The following is a 17,501-nucleotide window of genomic DNA, read 5'->3' as shown; positions in this document are numbered from 1 at the left end:
AATTGGAAGAGGGTGGGGTGTTTTCAGTTCTGTGGAAAAGCTCGGGTCAGACCACTCGCACATCACAACTCTCTGCACTGCATCCTACAGCTACTCGACACCGACCCGTGGGTGTATCACCGAGTGTTACACCTGAAGTGCACAGTGAGCTACCACCGAATATTTAGAAATACGCAGAAAACTCATCTTAGTGTATCTTTCCAGGAAATCATGCAAGATTCTGAAAGCAAGACAGCCTATACTTCGATTTCTGTACCTTTTAATTTACTTCCACAATAATGGAGTTTTTAAAATAGGCTTAATTTCTGACTCTGAGTATATAAACATACTACTAACTCTGTGACTTGAAATTTGGGGGAAGATACCCCTTTAGGAGAGTGCCAGATGGGGTGGGGTGGGGAGGCCGGTTCCGGGACCATCTCGACGTGAATGCCCTTCTCCAAACTGAAGCAGATTAGAGAGCGAACATGTGTAGCATTAGGTCCCTGTAATCACCTGCTTCCCAACAAGCAACGCTGCCTACCATCAGTGAGAAATACAACCCCACGTCTGCTCACTGCCTATGCAGGACGCATTTCTACACACCCAGGCCTTCACCAGAAACGTGAGCTGCCTAACCAACCCACTCCCCTGAGCTCCACAAGCCGCCTTCCTGGCCCTGGAATCACCACCGCACGCACGGCCCCATCGCCGGCCCTTCTGGTTTTCACGTTTGCCAACAACTCTGCCCCAGACCAGCTCCCTGCTCCCCCGACTCCAGGCTCCGCTCCTCAGCAGGGAGGCCTCGGAACCAGCAGCCACACCCCCGTGCTCCCCCCACCTGCCTTGGCTCATGATTTTCAGTCCTTCTCATTCATTTACATCTTCGAAGTGTGGCAAAGCACAGATAACATAAAAGTTGCCATCTCACCCATTTTAAGTGTGCAGTTCGGTCGCTTAGTACATTCACATGGTTGCGAAGTCATCTCCCAAACTGAAGCCCTACTACACGCACCGCCAGGCACTCCCCACCCCTCACCCTTCACTCCTCCGGGCTCATCCGTGTGGCAGTGGGGTGAGCATTTCCCTCCATGCTGAGGCTGAGCGACAGTCCACCGTCATCCTCGGATGGACACTGGGACTGCTCACACCCTTCGGCTGTAATGCGTCTGTGAACATGGGTGTGCAGACGTCTGTTCAAGTTCTTACTGTCAACTCTTGTGTGTGTGTCCACCCAAAGGTAGAACTGCTGGAGCAGGTGGTCATTATAATGGTTTTAATTCGTGGAGGAGCTGCCGGACTGTCTTCCACAGCGGCCGCCCCATCGGCTCTTCCCAGTGGGGACGAGGTTCCTATCGTCCACGTCCCCAGCACACTCACTGTTTTCCGCTTTTCAGTAGTAGCCTCCCAGTGGGAGTCAGAGGGTGTGCATGTTTACCCCTGTGGCCTCGTTTTCTGCGTCCCCCACCTACTGGAGTGGAAGCCCCACAACACGAGGACTTCGGTTTGGTCACTGTTGTGTCCCAAACCCTGCGCGGGGCACGAGGGGGAGGAGGGCGGCCCCAAAGGCGCTCACATCCGACCCCGGGAGGCGTGAGAGGGCGGGACAGCCCACGGAACCCCCACAGCCCACGGAGCCCACGCGCCGCTCAGAGCCTCTGCGCCTCCCTCCCAGGCCTGCTCTCCCCGCAGCCGGACCCCGCGAGTTTGCACCTGAGCTCCCGGGGCCTGGTGCTCGGTTGGAGGTGGGGCTCCCCCCGACGGGTGCGGGCCGATTCCCGCGCCCCGCCGTTCACGGGTACGGGACCCCGAGCCCAGGACGCGCCTCGGGCTCTGCACCTTCCCCTCGGGGTCGTTCCTGCATCTGCCACGCGAGACAGATGGAAATGAGGGGTGGGCGCGGAGGGAAGGCCTCGTCACAGAGCCGGGCCCCTAGCAGCGGGGCTTCAGGGTCACTGCTGGGGGGTCCCGGGGTGGGGGGCGCAGAACCCGCGGGACCCAGGCTCTGGTTCGCGAAGCTCCCCGCCCAGGCAGCCGCTCCCAGGGCCGGGCCCACCCTGCCCGGGCCTCCGCACCGGTGAGTCGGGAAAATCGGGGGAAAATCGGGGAAAGCGAACCGCCCAGAACGCAGGAAAGTCCCGGACAGCCCGAGGGCCTCGTGCCCAAGGGTCAGAACCGGTTCCTCTTCGAACGAGGAAGGAAAAGGCGAGAATACGCAGCAACGTCCCCCCCGTGGGCAGCGTGTGCGGGCCCTTTTCTGCCGAAGGAGCGTGGCCGGGCAGAGACTCGCGTGTCACACTCACATGTGTCCCCTCAGGCGGGGCAGTCCGGCGACGAAGCAGCGGCCCCAGTTGGAGCGGACGCGGGGGTGCTTTCCACGTGCCCACCCCGGACTCCCAGCAGTCTGACTTAGTCACAGCCCTGGTACAAGTTAGCTGCTTATATTTATAAATGCACGTTTTCTTAAAGTAAATATTTATTCATTGGTGTCTAAATAAACTGTGTGAGCACTTCCAACCATGCTGTGCAAATACTTGGTAACTATCTTGGGCAGATAATAGCACTGCATATATCAATTGTTGGACATTGCTTTTCGCTCAATCGTACAAACTCAGAAATATTGTTCTTTATAAACTATGAGAGCAGAGTCGGTATAACTTGTTTCAATGTCTCCGTCGTTCTGGCTGGTTGCCCAGTTGTCAGTACCAGCATCCCTCAGGGCTGACATCACCACAAGTATGGGGTGGGGGGCTGTGAACCAGCGGAACCAGGTCCAGGAAGGGTGCCCTGAATGCGCCCGACCCACACAGGAACTGGGGTAAAACAGCCACATGACATTACAGCAGAGACAGACATCGACAGAGAGACTCAGTATTTCCTTTTAGGTTTATAACCCTAATCTGTAGGACAGTCAGAAAAACAGGTCAGACAAACCCAATTTATATTAGATCACACACTGCAGAAAAATGACGTGATCCCTCCACATTGATTGCCATAGAGTTGAATAAAGGTTAATGGACTTGAAAAATTGCATTTCCAGGAGCCTGGCTTTTAATGCCACAGGCTGGCAGGCTACCATCCATTACAAGAGAGACACTGAGACAAACAGCATGTGCAGAGAGAGGGCGGAGGAGCCGTTCCCGCTTTAGTCTATGTGAACTAGAGCACTGAGAACAGCACTGTTTTCAGTGGGTAAAACAAAAGATTATTTAACTTTGTTAAAAGGGAAAGCATCCCACCGAAGCGTCCGTGATGCCCTACAGCAGCCTCAGGGTTGGCTGCCCCTCTGACCACACCCGGCTGCCAGACACCAACCTCAACCAGCAGGACAGCTTCTCTGGCTTCCTCCTGGGCTCCCAACCCTGACCTGGGCATCCCCAGAGGTCGCTTCCCATCTTGGCCACACAGGACACAGCAGCAGCCCGTATCCCACCCAAAGCGTATCCCACCCAAAGCGTCTGTTCCCAGCCCGAATCCAATCAAGAGTGACTCAGTAAGCTGAACCCTAAACAGCCCACCCACCCCTACAGCTCAGCAGGGGCAAGCACGGCCGAATGTACAAGTTCAAGGCAGAGACTGTGGAGACGCGATCAGGTCAGTAGGGATATGACGGAAACCCCGGAAATCAGTGAATAACACTTAATTTTTAAAATTAGATTAATTTTAATAATTTTTCAATTAAATCATATTGCATGAAATAATATTAACATGCAAATAATGACAACATCCCAGAACAAGGAAGAGAGACATCACAGGAAAGACTGGGATTCAGAATGTGATTGGGCTGTGTCGGGAAGAAAGGAAACACAGAATTCCACACCAAAACCCCGTGAGACAGTATTACTAACACAGATACGGTGGAGTTACTGTACCTTTAAATGCCATCCTATCTTGAGTTCCATTATTCCCTATGAATCCTTTCATTACCTCCGTAAAGTCCTGAATTAAAGAGCAGCTTCCAAGAATTGTTGTAGAAAGATACCTGGTCCAATACCTGAATATATTAGCCAAGATTTTGGTGTTCCAATGACCCAAGCCAGATAAGCAATATCTATGGCAGTGTTCTATGTTGCATTTGCAGAAAAGGATCTTAGCAAGAGCTCTGATCTTAAATTTTTTATTGCTCCACCTTTGTAATACATTATTCCTTCAACTGAAACGCCTGCCTGCAGCCACAGCCCCAGGACTTGTACGGGGAGGGCTCTCAGGAGGTCATCTATGGAAGAGGCGGGAGCCCTAAGGCAGCAGGGGACCAAGCTGTCTGTGCAGAGTGAACACATCCTTTTCCTTAGACTTCCTGTTACAAAATTGATGAATAGTAATTGCTTTTATTCAGATTTCAGTCAAGATTGTGAAAATATGATTGGTGACCATTGTATGTGAAGGCAGGTTTCACAGAGCAGGGGTGGGAGGTGGGAGGTGGCCGGGGGAACTCACTGGCACAGAGCAAAGCCCAAGATCAAGAATCCAACGACTCTCCCTGATGGCTGCACCAATGATCTTCCACTGATCACTCCTGGCCACCTAGGATGGGTCACTAACCTTCCTGCCTCCTGACGAGGATTCTCCCACCTCTGGGTCCCTTCACGCTGTGCAATCTGGATCTGAAGACTTTTCATCCAGTCTCTGGCAGTCAGAATTAAACCCATTCTGCCATGTCTGCCTCCAATTTCAACTGCTTCACTAAACCTAACAGGGTTTCCCTCAAACGCGGTGCTGTTCTGTTCCCGGACTTGGCCTGCTCTGTGTGGCTGAGTGAGCTGTGCGCCCCCCTGACTTGCCTGCTCGGGGCTGGGTCTGAGGCCATCTCTGTCCACCCACTTAACTAAACTCAACTCTAAAATGTGGGTGGTCTGTGTTCCAAGTAGTTACAGAAATACAATGAAAGCAGGAAGCTGAAAAGTGGGCAGAAATGGTGCTTATTAATAACACTCTGGAGCTGAGTAACTACAGTTTTCAGCCAGAGTGACTGAGACCAAAATGGATGTAATTCAGTTCGTTACTCAGCATAGAATTTCTGCATTGTTGAATCCAGTGCTCAGAGGTGAGAAGGGGGAAAGTAGCCTTTGATCCCACAATTGTACTTCTGCGACATTCTCTACCAACACATGTGTCCAAAGTCCCCTATAAATCACGTCTCCTTAAATCCCAATGTGAAAGAATGCACTACAGCAAAATGATGAAACACCTGAAATCCATTCATAAAGAGTGAAATACATTATGATGCATTCGTTTTATAAGATAATATGTAACTGAACAAAACATGGAATGTATGAATCAAAATGAAATGAGGGAAAATTTGCATGAAAGAAGCAGAATATGAAGCAATGAGTGTGGCAGACTCCTACTTATCTAAACAAAAGGGGGAGGGAGCCCTGGCTGGTGTAGCTCAGTGGATTGAGCGCGGACCTGCGAACCAGACAATTGTGGTTCGATTCCCAGTCAGGGCACATGCCTGGGTTGCAGGCTGGTTCCCTGCAGGCCAGTTCCCAGCAGGGGACACACAAAAGGCAACCATACATTGATGTTTCTCTCCCTCTCTCCTTCCCTTCCCCTCTAAAGATAAATAAATAAAATCTTTAAAAAAAAAAGGGGGGGGAGGGACATAAACATAGATATTTTCCTGTAAATACAGAATATTTCTATTTCTACAGGGAATACACGAGAAGGGCTGCTTCTGGGGAGAGAGATCAAAGAGTTGGGGTTTTCAGTAAGGTTTACCTGACATATACATCCATCTATAAATATAAGAAGTTATTACCACATTCTTAAATGACTTCTTCAATTTTAAAAAGTACAGTAAATTTACAGTTTATTATTCTAACAGTTTATAAACAGTTAGAATAGTGTTCCTTTAGTTAACCAAGATGCTTAGGACATAAGCAATTCAAATCAAAACTACATAGTTTTTCTACAATAAAGCATAAATCCATACTAGTTTATGGTTTAGTAAGTTCTTGCACAAGCATTGTCGTTATAGTTTAATAATGGACCTTTGAGATACAATAATTACAAAAGTAATGCTTAGCAAGATCAAATACTTTAAATATTTTATTTATTTATCTTTAGAGAGGAAGGGAAGGAGAGAAGGAGAGAAACATCAATGTATGGTTGCCTCTCGTGAGTCCCCTGCTGGGAACTGGCTTGCAACCCAGGCATGTGCCCTGACCGGGAATCGAACCGCGATTGTGTGGTTCGCAGGCCCGTGCTCAATCCACTGAGCTACACCAGCCAGGGCTTAAGGTCAAATACTTTATTTACTCAGAATTAAATACACCCGTGGCACCTGTACAGGCCTTACTCTGTGTGTGTCCTCGCCTGCCGGGAGGGGAGAAGTTGGTGCTAATTAACACACATCCGGTAACAAGAGCTGAAGTTACTTCAGCTCCAGGCACGAGCCACATTCCTTGTGCACGTTACACGACCAGCCCTTAACCCACACGGGTTTGAACTGTGTGGGTCTGCTTATTCATACGTGATGTTTCCCAGTACACACCCGCACTGTTCTCCGCCTGCTGTTGCGAGTCTGGGAGTGTGGGGGCTGACCGTATACGCTGTCCTGGCACATTTTATACAGGGGACTTAAGCATTTTTGGACTCTGGTTCCATGGGGAACTGATCTCCCAGGATACCAAGGGATGACTAGAGTTCAAAGTTTTGGGGAGTCAAAAGTTATGCACAGATTTTCGGCTGAGTGGGGGTCAGCACCCTTCACCCCCACTTGCATTATTCAATCCTAAAACTCAGTGCAGTGGCCACTACCATGACCCCCACTTCACAAGTCAAACAGCGAGGCACAGACAGGTGAGTAGTTTGCCGAAGGTCAACCCACAGCAGGGAAGCCCCGGCTCCAGTCCCTGGAGAACAGCTGGGCGGAGAGGCCTGTCCCGGCCCACAGAGCGGACTGCAGGCCCCCAGGGCAGGAGACTGTGGGCACTGATCGCTCAGAGCATAGTTTCAAGGACAGCACACTGGCCCCTCGCACCCTCACCTGGCAGGACAGATGTGGCCACCAGGGCAACAGTGAGCGGCCTCCTGAGCTCTGTAACAGCCTCAGAAACCCAAGGGCAGAACCCAAGTCCAGAACTACTGAGCGCTGAGTCAGGCAAAGCAAAATCACAGTGATCTACAAAGATTTGAGTGGGAAAATATTTCCTGTGAAATACTTACTTAACTAGTCCTGTCATATCTGTGTTACCTCCTGAGCCAATGACAAAAATAATGTGCTCAGTATACCAATGTCACATCAAAAATTTTAATTAAAAAATATCCCTGGCTGGTGTGGCTCAGTGGATTGAGTGCCAGCCTGCAAACCAGAGGGTCACCAGTTCGATTCCCAGTCAGGGCACATGCCTGGGTTGCGGGCCAGGTCTCCAGGTGGGGGCATATACAGGCAACCACACATGGATGTTTCTCTCCCTCTCTTCCTCCTTCCCTTCCCCTCTCTCTAAAAATAAATAAAATCTTTAAAAGTATATATAAAAATAAAAATATTTATTCAAAAAAGCAATTGGCATCGAATTTATTCTCATCTGATGAATTAAAGTAATGAAAATTGCTTCGATGTGCTGTAAACCCTGTAGTCAACTTCGAGGTAACCCCAAGCCCTGAGCAGCAAATGCTGGGAGGGGCTCCCTCCACAGTCGGAAGGAGGGACAGCAGAGGAAGACGGTTGAAAGTCCTGACTAGGAAACAAGGCATCGGTAAGACCTTGTTCTAAACCCCTGAGTTGTAACTGACTGGTTATGTCCTTGAGTGTGTAACTTACCTCATCTGGAAAATGGGAATGACAATATCTCCTCCCTAGGATAGTTTTGTCTTGGGGGGGAAGTTTTGTCTTGCACAGAGCAGGCCTGGCTCATTGTAAACACATCATCATTACCACTTGGGGGGTCTCTAAGCTTCTACAGAAAGCACAGAAGAAACACTACTTTCTATCATAAATGAAACGACACCAATACCCACAGATCTTGAGGAAGGATTGATCATGAAACAAGAAAAAGACAATTTTCCTGGAACCAATTATAAAGGATGTCATATAGCTCTCCAATTCTCAAAACAACCGATGCCCTGGACGTTCCCCTCAGAGTTCACCAGAAAGAGAGTGAGGTCCAGGAAGATGTTAGCAAAGTGTCTCAGCTTCAAGATCTCAATAAACATTCAGTTAATTAATTGATTTAAATTTTATGGCAATAGTCATAAGAATCATATGGTATCTTAATATACATTATATATATATATATATATATATATATATATATATATATATATATATAGTATTAAACAGTTGCAAAACTACCATTTCCTAACCTTTTCTTTTACAAAGTCAGCAAAAGAATAAACACAAACTGGAACGCTGAAAATCTGTCGTTCTAGTTTGGCAACTAGTTTGACTTAGATGCTTAAAAATGTAGGCAAAACTTCTGTAACAGTCATCTGTTTTTGTGAAACAAAGAAATAACCCTTTTCTTAAGGTGAGGGGAAAAATTAAGTACCTAGTATATTAGGAGCTTGAGAAGACAGACTAGATTGATACAGTTTTTTCTCCCTGAACATGACAGAATGAAATTGAAGTACGTTTTTCTTTGACCTGCTTACTTTTGGAAACCTAGATGTTAACCTCGCTGTGTAGAGACCCTGGGCTACTTTTAGCTATTTTAAGCTATATCATATCAGCATTTTCCAAAAGCTTAAAAAAATCTTTGTCCAAAAGATCTAGTCATAAAAATAATTATATGATTTGCGATGTGGGTTTTTTTAGTTTATTTTTATTGATTCTAGAGAGAGGGGAAGGGAGGGAGAAAGACAGAAGAGAAACATCATTCAGTTGCTTCTGTACATGTCCTGACCAGGGACAAACCCGCAACCCAGGCAAGTGCCCTGACCAGGAAATACGAACCAGCGAGCTTTTGCTTTGCAGGACAGTGCCCAACACACTGAGCCACATGGGTTAGGAATGCGATATGTAGTCTAAAATGCATTATTTTAAATGCATTAGGCAGTTAAAATAAATCCTATATATCAGAAATATATCAAATAGATGCAAACATAAATTCAGTCATACAGTGACGTTCTAAGTCTATGCAAACTTAGATATTATTTTTAGGCTTATAGGAATAGTCAAAACACAAAGCTGAGAAATAAATGTTTTAACAGATAATGTGGAAAATATTTTATGAGCAATTCAAATTTCAAGTAGTTTAATCTTTGTCTTTATCAACGATACCTACACCTGCTAATGGGTAAGATTTTTGTCCTTTTGATTTCTTTATGGCATGAAACATTACTTTATGCTGAGCAAATGTTTGCTCAATAAATAAATCTTCACGTAGTATATTTTCATGGAAATCAGCAAATATACTAATTTACCAATTAAGTATATTTATAGTCACCCAAAGCCTTTCTTAATACTTTCAATTCTAAATTTCCATATGTAATTAAGGTCATGGCCAATAAGTGTATCTGTTATTAAAAGCCATGTTAATTAAGTGGCTTTAATTAAGAACTTTCACTCTTTTTTTTTTTTTTAAATATTTTTTTAGGGGGGGGAAGGACTAGGGGGGCAGAACTTTCACTCTTGCCCCAACCACTGTGGTTCGGTGGTTGGGTGTCTTCCCACAAAGTGAAACATCACCAGTCAGGGTCCCGGTCAGGGCACATGCCAGGGCACCCCCCACGCTGGACATCAGTGTTTCTCTCCCTCTCTTTCTTCTTTCCCCCACCTTTATCTAAAATAAATTTTTAAAAATTTAAAAACTTTCACTCCTTTGGAATCCTGTGTTTTTTCAATTAACTTCTTTCTCTCAACCATGGTTTATAAAAAAGAGAACTCAGATTTTAATTCATTCTCATTCAACCCAGAATTGATTTGAAAAAGTACTATTAAAGAACGAGGAGAAACATGTCCGGGAAACAGTGGCACATTGAACATGCATCCTGTGACTAGGGCCTACATGCGGGGCTCGGCAGAAGTAACGCCTGCTCGAGTGTGGTTGGCAGGGCAATAATATGGGACTAATAACTTATAGTCTTAATTTAAACATTTTGGCTGAAGTGTCATGTGGTGTGCTCAAGTGTGATATTGTTTAGTTACAGAATTACATGCTTATGATCTTGTAATAAAAGAATTTGTAATAAAAATGGGGCATTATTTGTGCTGGACCCTTCCTGTATTTCAACACTTGACAGGAAAACACTCTTCTCTCTTCTTTTTTTTACTTCTACTTTGGTCAGAATCGCTTGCAGGCAAATGGCGACTCTGCCTTGAGGTTGTCAGTACTTCTGGCCACCTGCTTGGACTAATCAGGCAGCCTGGAGTGGCCAGCAACCTGTCTCTACACCCTGTGCTCATCAGTGCACAGGTCACTAATGGCACCTCCAGGAGGTCGTGTGAATGAAGTCTGAACAGAGGACACCAGTGCTATGGGACGCTGCAGCTTCCGGTCCTAAGGGCCTGTGAATAGTATCGACTCTGCAAAACAACACTGATCTTTCATGCAAATATTTTCTAGTAAATGTTTCCACAAATACTTCTTAGTTCAATAGAAGTATTCTAAATATAAAATGAGATTTCATAGGTATTTTCGAGTGCATACATTTTATTTAAATCAATGTATATACTTCTTAAATGCTTATATAAATGTACATACAAACATAGATATAAAAATGATTTTTTGCATAGGATGTGATTTGTCTTATATTGAAAATAGCGATAATTTCACCTTCATTCTTAGAGGTATAACTGTCACAAACATAGATTTAATGATGCCTGGTACCATACTGCTTCAGGAAAAAAAACAGCTCCGAGTGCAATTAAACATGCATTGTCATGAAATTAGTCCTGGGTCCGAGATAGATTTAAAACCTTAACCAGTTTCTTTGGGACACAGAGTCTCATAAAAAAAGGAGTGAACATTAATTTTTAGTCTGCATAAAAAATGCACATAAGCAAAGGTTGTCCCCTACCTGCCCCCCCCCCCAAAAAAAGAAACCACCACCTATACATACTCAAATCCAAATGTGGCAAAGACCTTATTCATTGTCAACCAAACTTTCCTCTCCTGTGTTCATGGATTCTAAAGCCCCTGGAGTTCCTCTCCCTCGCCACCTGGCCCTAAAGCAAGGCTGCTCTGCTAGCCACTGTCTTCCTGCCCGGACAGGCTCCAGAGACGCAGTGCACCTGTGTCTGAACAGGAGCCCCGCTGCCAGTGGCGGTGCTGCCCCTTGCAGTCAGGGGAGAGGGACAGACCCCTGCTGCCCGCCTGTCTGGGCCCGCTGACGCCTGCGCCAGCTCGGAGACCCTGACTGCTGATGCTGTGGTTCTCGGCGACGGCGGCAGGAAAAAGCCAACTCTGCCAGATACCAAATCACGGATCAGCCAGACGGGGAACTCCGTTGTTTTCTTTTCACGATACACAGAACGGGGCCAATTCAAACCGCTCATGACTTGCACCCCTGCAGTTTGGGGACCCCTGTCCCCACAGACGCGGGGAGGAACACATGTTCTCTGGTCCGTGCGGCTCTCTCTGAAAGCTGGGCTCGCACGTAACCTGCGGACGAGGCTGCTGTCTCCCGCGGGTGGGGCGAGCCCCCAGCGCCCTGCCCAGGCCCTCAGAGGGCTTGGGTCCGGGGTGCGTGTCCCCTGAGGGTACCCGGGGCGCCTCGTAACAGAGCCGCTCCCAGGGGTCATGTGACAGCTGGGTGTGCACCTGGTGCGCCAGACGTGTGCTCCTGTGCACATGGGTGTGTGTCTGCGAGTGTATGAGCGTGTGTCCCTGTGTGTCCGTGACCCTGTGTGTGAGTGTGATCAATACAAAAAAGCGGTGCTCGGAGCCCACCCGCCCGACCTCGGGGTCCAGGACCTGGATCCGGGTCCCGGTTGCTCGGCGGGGGTCCTGGGCAAGGACACAGGCCACACTGCGCACCCACCTGACGCATCCGCTGGGGGCTCGGCGGTGTGCGGGCCGCGCCTCCCGAGGCCGGCGCGGGGGGCGACGCCATCCTCCTCCCGCAGCCCCGCCCGGGGCTCCCTCAGCCCCGGGGGCTCCTCCTCCGGCGCCGCAGAGCACGGGCGCGGTTGACTGGGGTCCCGGCCGAGCCTCCCGCGCGCCCACTGCTTTGGGCCAGAGCCTCGGCTGGGCTCCTCCAGGCGCCGCGGTCAGGACAGGAGAATGACCCGGACGGAGGCTGCTTCTCGCTGCTGCCCCGCCGGGGACGCCGAGCGCACCCGGACTCGCGCCCGCGCCGGGAGGGGGGAGGGGAGGCTCCGCGCGCCCGCAACACTCTCGTTCCCGAGCACAGTGGTCCACCCACACTCACTCCCCTGTTTACACGCATTCCTCCACCCACACTCACTCCCGCGCACACTCACTACGGTGCACACCCACTTCTCCATTCACACTCTTCCATCCATACTCGCTCCTGTACACACTGTATTCTCTGTGCACACCCCTCCATCCACACTCACTCTCCATGTACACTCATCATTGCAGGCACACTCACTCCCAGTCACTCACTTCTCCATCTCCACTCAGTACTTCGTTTACATCCACTTCTCGCTCATGTGCACCCCCTGCAGTGGGCAAAGGTGGCTTGTGCGCTGCGCCCTGTGGAGGAGGAGGGCTTGGTTTACGGGGTGAGCGTGGTGGGGACCCCTGGCAGGACCTCGGTCCTGTCCGACATCACCATGCATGTGTCCGTGACACCACGGGAGCCCCTCCCTCCCACCTCTGCACTGTGACACAGCAGACACTGCCTGTCCTTACTTGATGGATCTCCTTTGTCCCCTGAGGAGCACTAAGGACAGAGCCAGGCCTCAGGGACTTTGACCTGAGCTGGCCCTGGCCCAGAGCAGCCAGTGGGCATAGCTGAGTCTCTGGGATGCAGGCCGGGTGACCACTGCTGGGTGCAGCCCACCTTGAAGCATCTGCTCACTGCCCCACTGAGGTGGGAATTACTTTTGCTTTTTCCAGGCAAGATGATTATCCTCAGGGTGTGGATTGTTCTCTTTCTTATGGATCTGCATACAAATGACTCCCACCTTTAAAACGGGCTTTCCTTTCCCACAGACAGCATCCCTCCCCCACCGAGCTGCTGCTCCAGGCCTCCAGGCGAGTTTCTCAGACCCTCTCCTCACAGCCCCGTGGAGCCCAGGCCCAGGCTGTCCCTGCAGGGTACGCCCTGCAGGGTACGCCCTGCACCTGCTCCACGTCTGGAACTTGGCACAGCTGGAAACAATGCTGAATCACAGGCTGGAATGCTGCTTGGAGGGTCCACCGAAACGTGTGTGTTTGTCTCCGCCGTGAAGCGAAGAGACACAGCCCCACAACTGCTAATTTACAATTCTCAGAAAACACCTGGCACATCTCAAAGGCATGTGCTTTTTTTCTTCAAAGAGATAACTTCTTATAGAGAAATAGAAACTTATACATAAATGTGTATGTTTTATATTTTCTTGGATACACAGAACTCTCCAAACAGGATATCCGCTGTATCGGTTAGCAAATGTATGTGAAGTCTGCATGAATTAGCATTTCAGCCAATCTCCAAAACCCGTGGGCCCAGCCTGCCAGGTGTGTCCCACGGGCTCCCGATCCCCTGCTCACAGAGACTCATCACCCCCCTGCCACAAGCCACAACCTGTGCAGGTCCCAACATTCTAGTGTGTGCTGTTCTGACAAGCGGCTTAGATTTTGGACTCTGTCTCTGATCTGTGACACAAGCTACCTCTCTAAAACTCATGGGTTTTGTGTAGGGTGGCGTGGGGGTGGGGGCACCTGAGTGGGACAGAAACTATATATTGTTGTGTCTAGGGACCCAGGGAGCCCGGAGCATGCTCGCCGCTATTTTTTTCCTTCTGAGTCCCCGCGGTAGAATTGCTACTCACTTGTGGACGTTGATGCCCTTCACACACTGACCCTCACCAGCACCTTGTTGGGGAGCAGGACAGCACTGCACTCGGGTTTCAGAGAAGGGAAGCGAGACCCTGACCGGCTGGGTCTGACCGAGTCACACGGTTACTGAGTGCGGTCTTCTGCGCCTCCCTCACCACCTGCTGAATCACACGACGCTGGGGCTTTATGAAAAATCACCGGTGTTTTCTGGCTTAGACTAAGAAACAGCTTTTCTTTCCCTTCTACCTGCTTTTCTGTTTAATAAAATGGACTGAAGACCACGAGTCACACATGAAATGAACATTTCCATCTGTAGCCAGACTGGACCACGAAAATGCTGAGTCAACTTCCCAGGAAGTTAAAGGTCTAACGTGCCCTTACACGACCCCTTCTGGCATCTGTCAAGGGCACATTCTAGAGGATCAGGTCTGTGTGCCCAGCATGCGCGTGATAAGCGGCCACGGCATTCAAACATCCAGGACTGTTATCCTCAGCATGCCACCTGCCCATGTTTGTAACTAATGTTCGGGTATTTTCTCCTCCTCTACGCTCTGCGTATCACTGGAAAAGCAGCTGAGGACTCACCCGACAGAGAGTGCCGCACAGTATAACAGGTGTTTTAGGTGGAATTTGTACTTCGAAGACCCCACACCTGCCTTCCACACTAGGCCCTAAGGTTTGAAAAGGCTCTCCGTGGTTTCCAGACAAAATAAGAGATTAATAAATCTCTAAAGAGAACTGGGCCCATTCCCAAATCAACATATTAAAACAATATACATTAGGTTGAAAACGATCTTAAAACTAATCCACAGGAGTGTCAGCTGCACAAAACAAACCAATCTCTTGTAAGGCAGAGATTCTAGCTTGCATAGCTTTTGATCCATTTCATACTAAATGTAGGTCTTTTCTCCACATAAACCTGAATTCCCACACTTATTTCTGCTTCCAGCAAGAGCATCATGGGATTTCTGTGGATTTCTGCAATTACTCCCCCTCTGGTCATTCATTAGCAGCACCTACTGTGTGCAGCGATTGCATAGTTCTGTGGCCGCCTCGCTGCGGTCGTGCGTGCACGCTGCCTGCTGCTGGCTGCGTTGCCGGCAGCTGGAAGTCAGGGGCAGTGTCACAGGCTTGCTTTCAACCCCACAACCCAGCACTTTCCACGAACGGCCGTCATTAGATAAATAATGACTGTCGAAGATTCAAAGTCACCAGACATGAAAAAGATCATTTTAAAATGGGCATTCTTTCTTATGTGGGAAGTTTAAAGAACTATTTTTTTACTTGCCTGTTATTATTTACTTCTTCAGAATCATATGGAAGGTAGAGAGGCAAGTTTTGAAGACACATTGGTCTTTAGTTGACAACTCACTTATCACTTGAAGTTACTGCAGATGTTCTGACTCTCATGTTAGAAGTATATGTCACTATTCCAGAAAATTTTATCAATTTTCTAAATAGTCCTTAAGCTGTCATATTATTTTTTATTTTATTTATTTTGAAGATTTTATTTATTTATCTTTAGAGGGGAAGGGAAAGAGAGATGGAGGGAAATGTCAATGTGTGGTTGCCTCTCATGCATCCCCTGCTGGGAACTGGCCTGCAACCCAGCATGTGCCCTGACTGGGAATCAAACTGGTGACCCTTTGCACCGCAGGCCCACACTCAATCCACCAAGCTATACCAGCCATGAAAGCTACCACAATTTTTGGTACAATGTCTTTACAAAGGTAATGCATGCTCATGGCGAACAACACACGAAGTCTGCAGAAGTGAAAGATCAGAGTCCTCCCCCTGTGGTCCAGCTCCCGCACCTGCTGAGGGTTGTTCCTCACTCGTCCTCATTCCAGCTCAGCCCACACAGCTGCACAGACGTAATGAGCACACCTGGGGTCGTGTCTCGCACGCTGCTCCCAGGGTGCTTCTCCCTGCACCACCTGGCACATGTCCACATCAGTACACACACATCTACTGTTATTAAATTTTGTATATTACACAATACCTACAAAACACTCATGTAACACAATAACTAAACTGTGAGGAGCCTATGTGGACACAACGAATCCATGGATTCTCAGCATTAATTTGCATTAAAGTGAAGTTTTATTGGGATAGCTGGAGCTGCAGATGCAACTGCAGGAAGTAAGACAGGAAGGCCCAGGGCACCGGGCTGCAGGACAGTATCACCACCAGGACACAGACGCTGACACAGCCACCCACCTTATTCAGCTCCCCCCATGGCACCTGTACTCACTCCTGTATGCATGTGTGAGGGCGTGCAAATGTGTGTACCATTCTCTACCATGTTCTCACCTGTGCGGATTCCACCGGCAAGACAGGGAACAGCTCCAAAACCACAAGACCCCCCCCATCTGTCCATTTACAAACACCCCCAATGCCTGGCACCCACTGATCTGCCTGCTCTGTACTTCTAAACCGTGACGAGAAGGGGCCACATGTCCTGCCAGTGAGGTAGGTCAATAAACTGGTCAGTGAATGGTAAAAAAAACAGCTCTATAAAAGGAATTATGCACACGCCACCTTTCGAGGTTGACATTTTTTGCTCACAGAAATTCCTGGAGATTTGTCTGAGTGGTGGCCTGCCTCGGAGGTCATGCCTTTCACTGCCGAGCATAAGTTAGAATCATAAAACCACGAACAGCATGGTGTTATTAGACACTAGAGTATGTTGGAAGAGGTCAAATACAACCAACTCTAAAGGTCAAGGTTATGGAGTTAACATTGGCCCAGCCTTGGTTTTAGGAGTGTAAATGTAACGTTATAAATACAGTTCTGGGTGAGGCCTGGGACGCTCTTTGCAGTAGAAAATGCCTAAAGTTAGAAAATGCCACTGCATCTGCACTCACTTTAAGATTTGTGCAGCCAGAAGGGACAAAACCGTTAGTTACTGCAGGTTGAAAGGAAGGTCCTTCTGCACCGGGACATTTTCCAGGTCCTGCGGGGCAGCGAGCCCAGTGCACAGAGCCAGCTGTGTGAACAGGTCAACCGAGGCAGGTCCCCTTCATGGTCTCACTTGAGATTTGAACAGATTCCCGTGGGTGCAGGGAGACTTGGGAGTGCACAGGGACCCTGTCCACTCAGAGAAGGGAGGAAAACCACACACTCAGGACACATTCAACCTCACAACTGCTGAAAGGGCTATAGAAAGTGTTCCAGGAACAAGAAAGAAGGCTCCTTCCAAAGCCAGTGTGCTAAGGGAGGAAACGAAAATAGCTCCTGGGAGGGGGTGTTGGCTAAGTGGAGCCTCGTGATTCCCTCTCAGAATGGAAGGGCCTGCAATCGGGCAGCTCCGAAAACCTGAATCGCATGCCCCATAGTTTGCAGGTGCATGTAAATGGGATTTTGCAAAAACATCCCAGAAAGCAGGAGAGATGAAGGGCAGTGTTCCAGCAACAGAGAAAATGATGTCTAGATTCCGAAGCTGAACAATTACTTCCTGTTTCTGCTAAAAGTGCTCTCCATGTTTGTTACCTTTTTTTAAAAAATATTTTATTTATTATTTTTAGAGAGGGGGAAGGGAGAAGGAAAGAAGGGGAGCGAAACATCCACGTGTGGTTGCCTCTCTTGTGAACCCTACTAGGGACCTGGCCTGCAACCCAGGCATGTGCC

At 48.6% G+C, this 17,501-nt stretch overlaps 1 protein-coding gene across 2 annotated transcripts in view; it reads right to left on the bottom strand.

Annotated features, from left to right (window-relative positions):
• The window catches only part of ANK2 (ankyrin 2), a 305,473-nt gene that overhangs the window by 272,481 nt on the left and 15,491 nt on the right, over nt 1-17,501 (bottom strand). The window contains exon 1 of one of the 2 annotated variants that reach the window (XM_053658111.1): nt 11,908-12,337. The exons of the other annotated variant lie outside the window; for it this stretch is intronic. Coding sequence (XP_053514086.1) covers nt 11,908-11,979 — 72 coding nt within the window. The 5' untranslated portion in view covers nt 11,980-12,337. Of the gene's footprint in view, nt 1-11,907; nt 12,338-17,501 lie in introns of those variants that run through there. 2 annotated transcript variants of the gene reach the window in all.

The sequence above is a fragment of the Artibeus jamaicensis genome, unplaced genomic scaffold (assembly GCF_021234435.1).
Source record: "Artibeus jamaicensis isolate MK-2021 breed Jamaican fruit bat unplaced genomic scaffold, CSHL_Jam_final scaffold_537, whole genome shotgun sequence".
In the NCBI taxonomy this organism is placed as follows: domain Eukaryota; kingdom Metazoa; phylum Chordata; class Mammalia; order Chiroptera; family Phyllostomidae; genus Artibeus; species Artibeus jamaicensis.
This window is presented reverse-complemented; position numbering and strand designations above follow the sequence as displayed.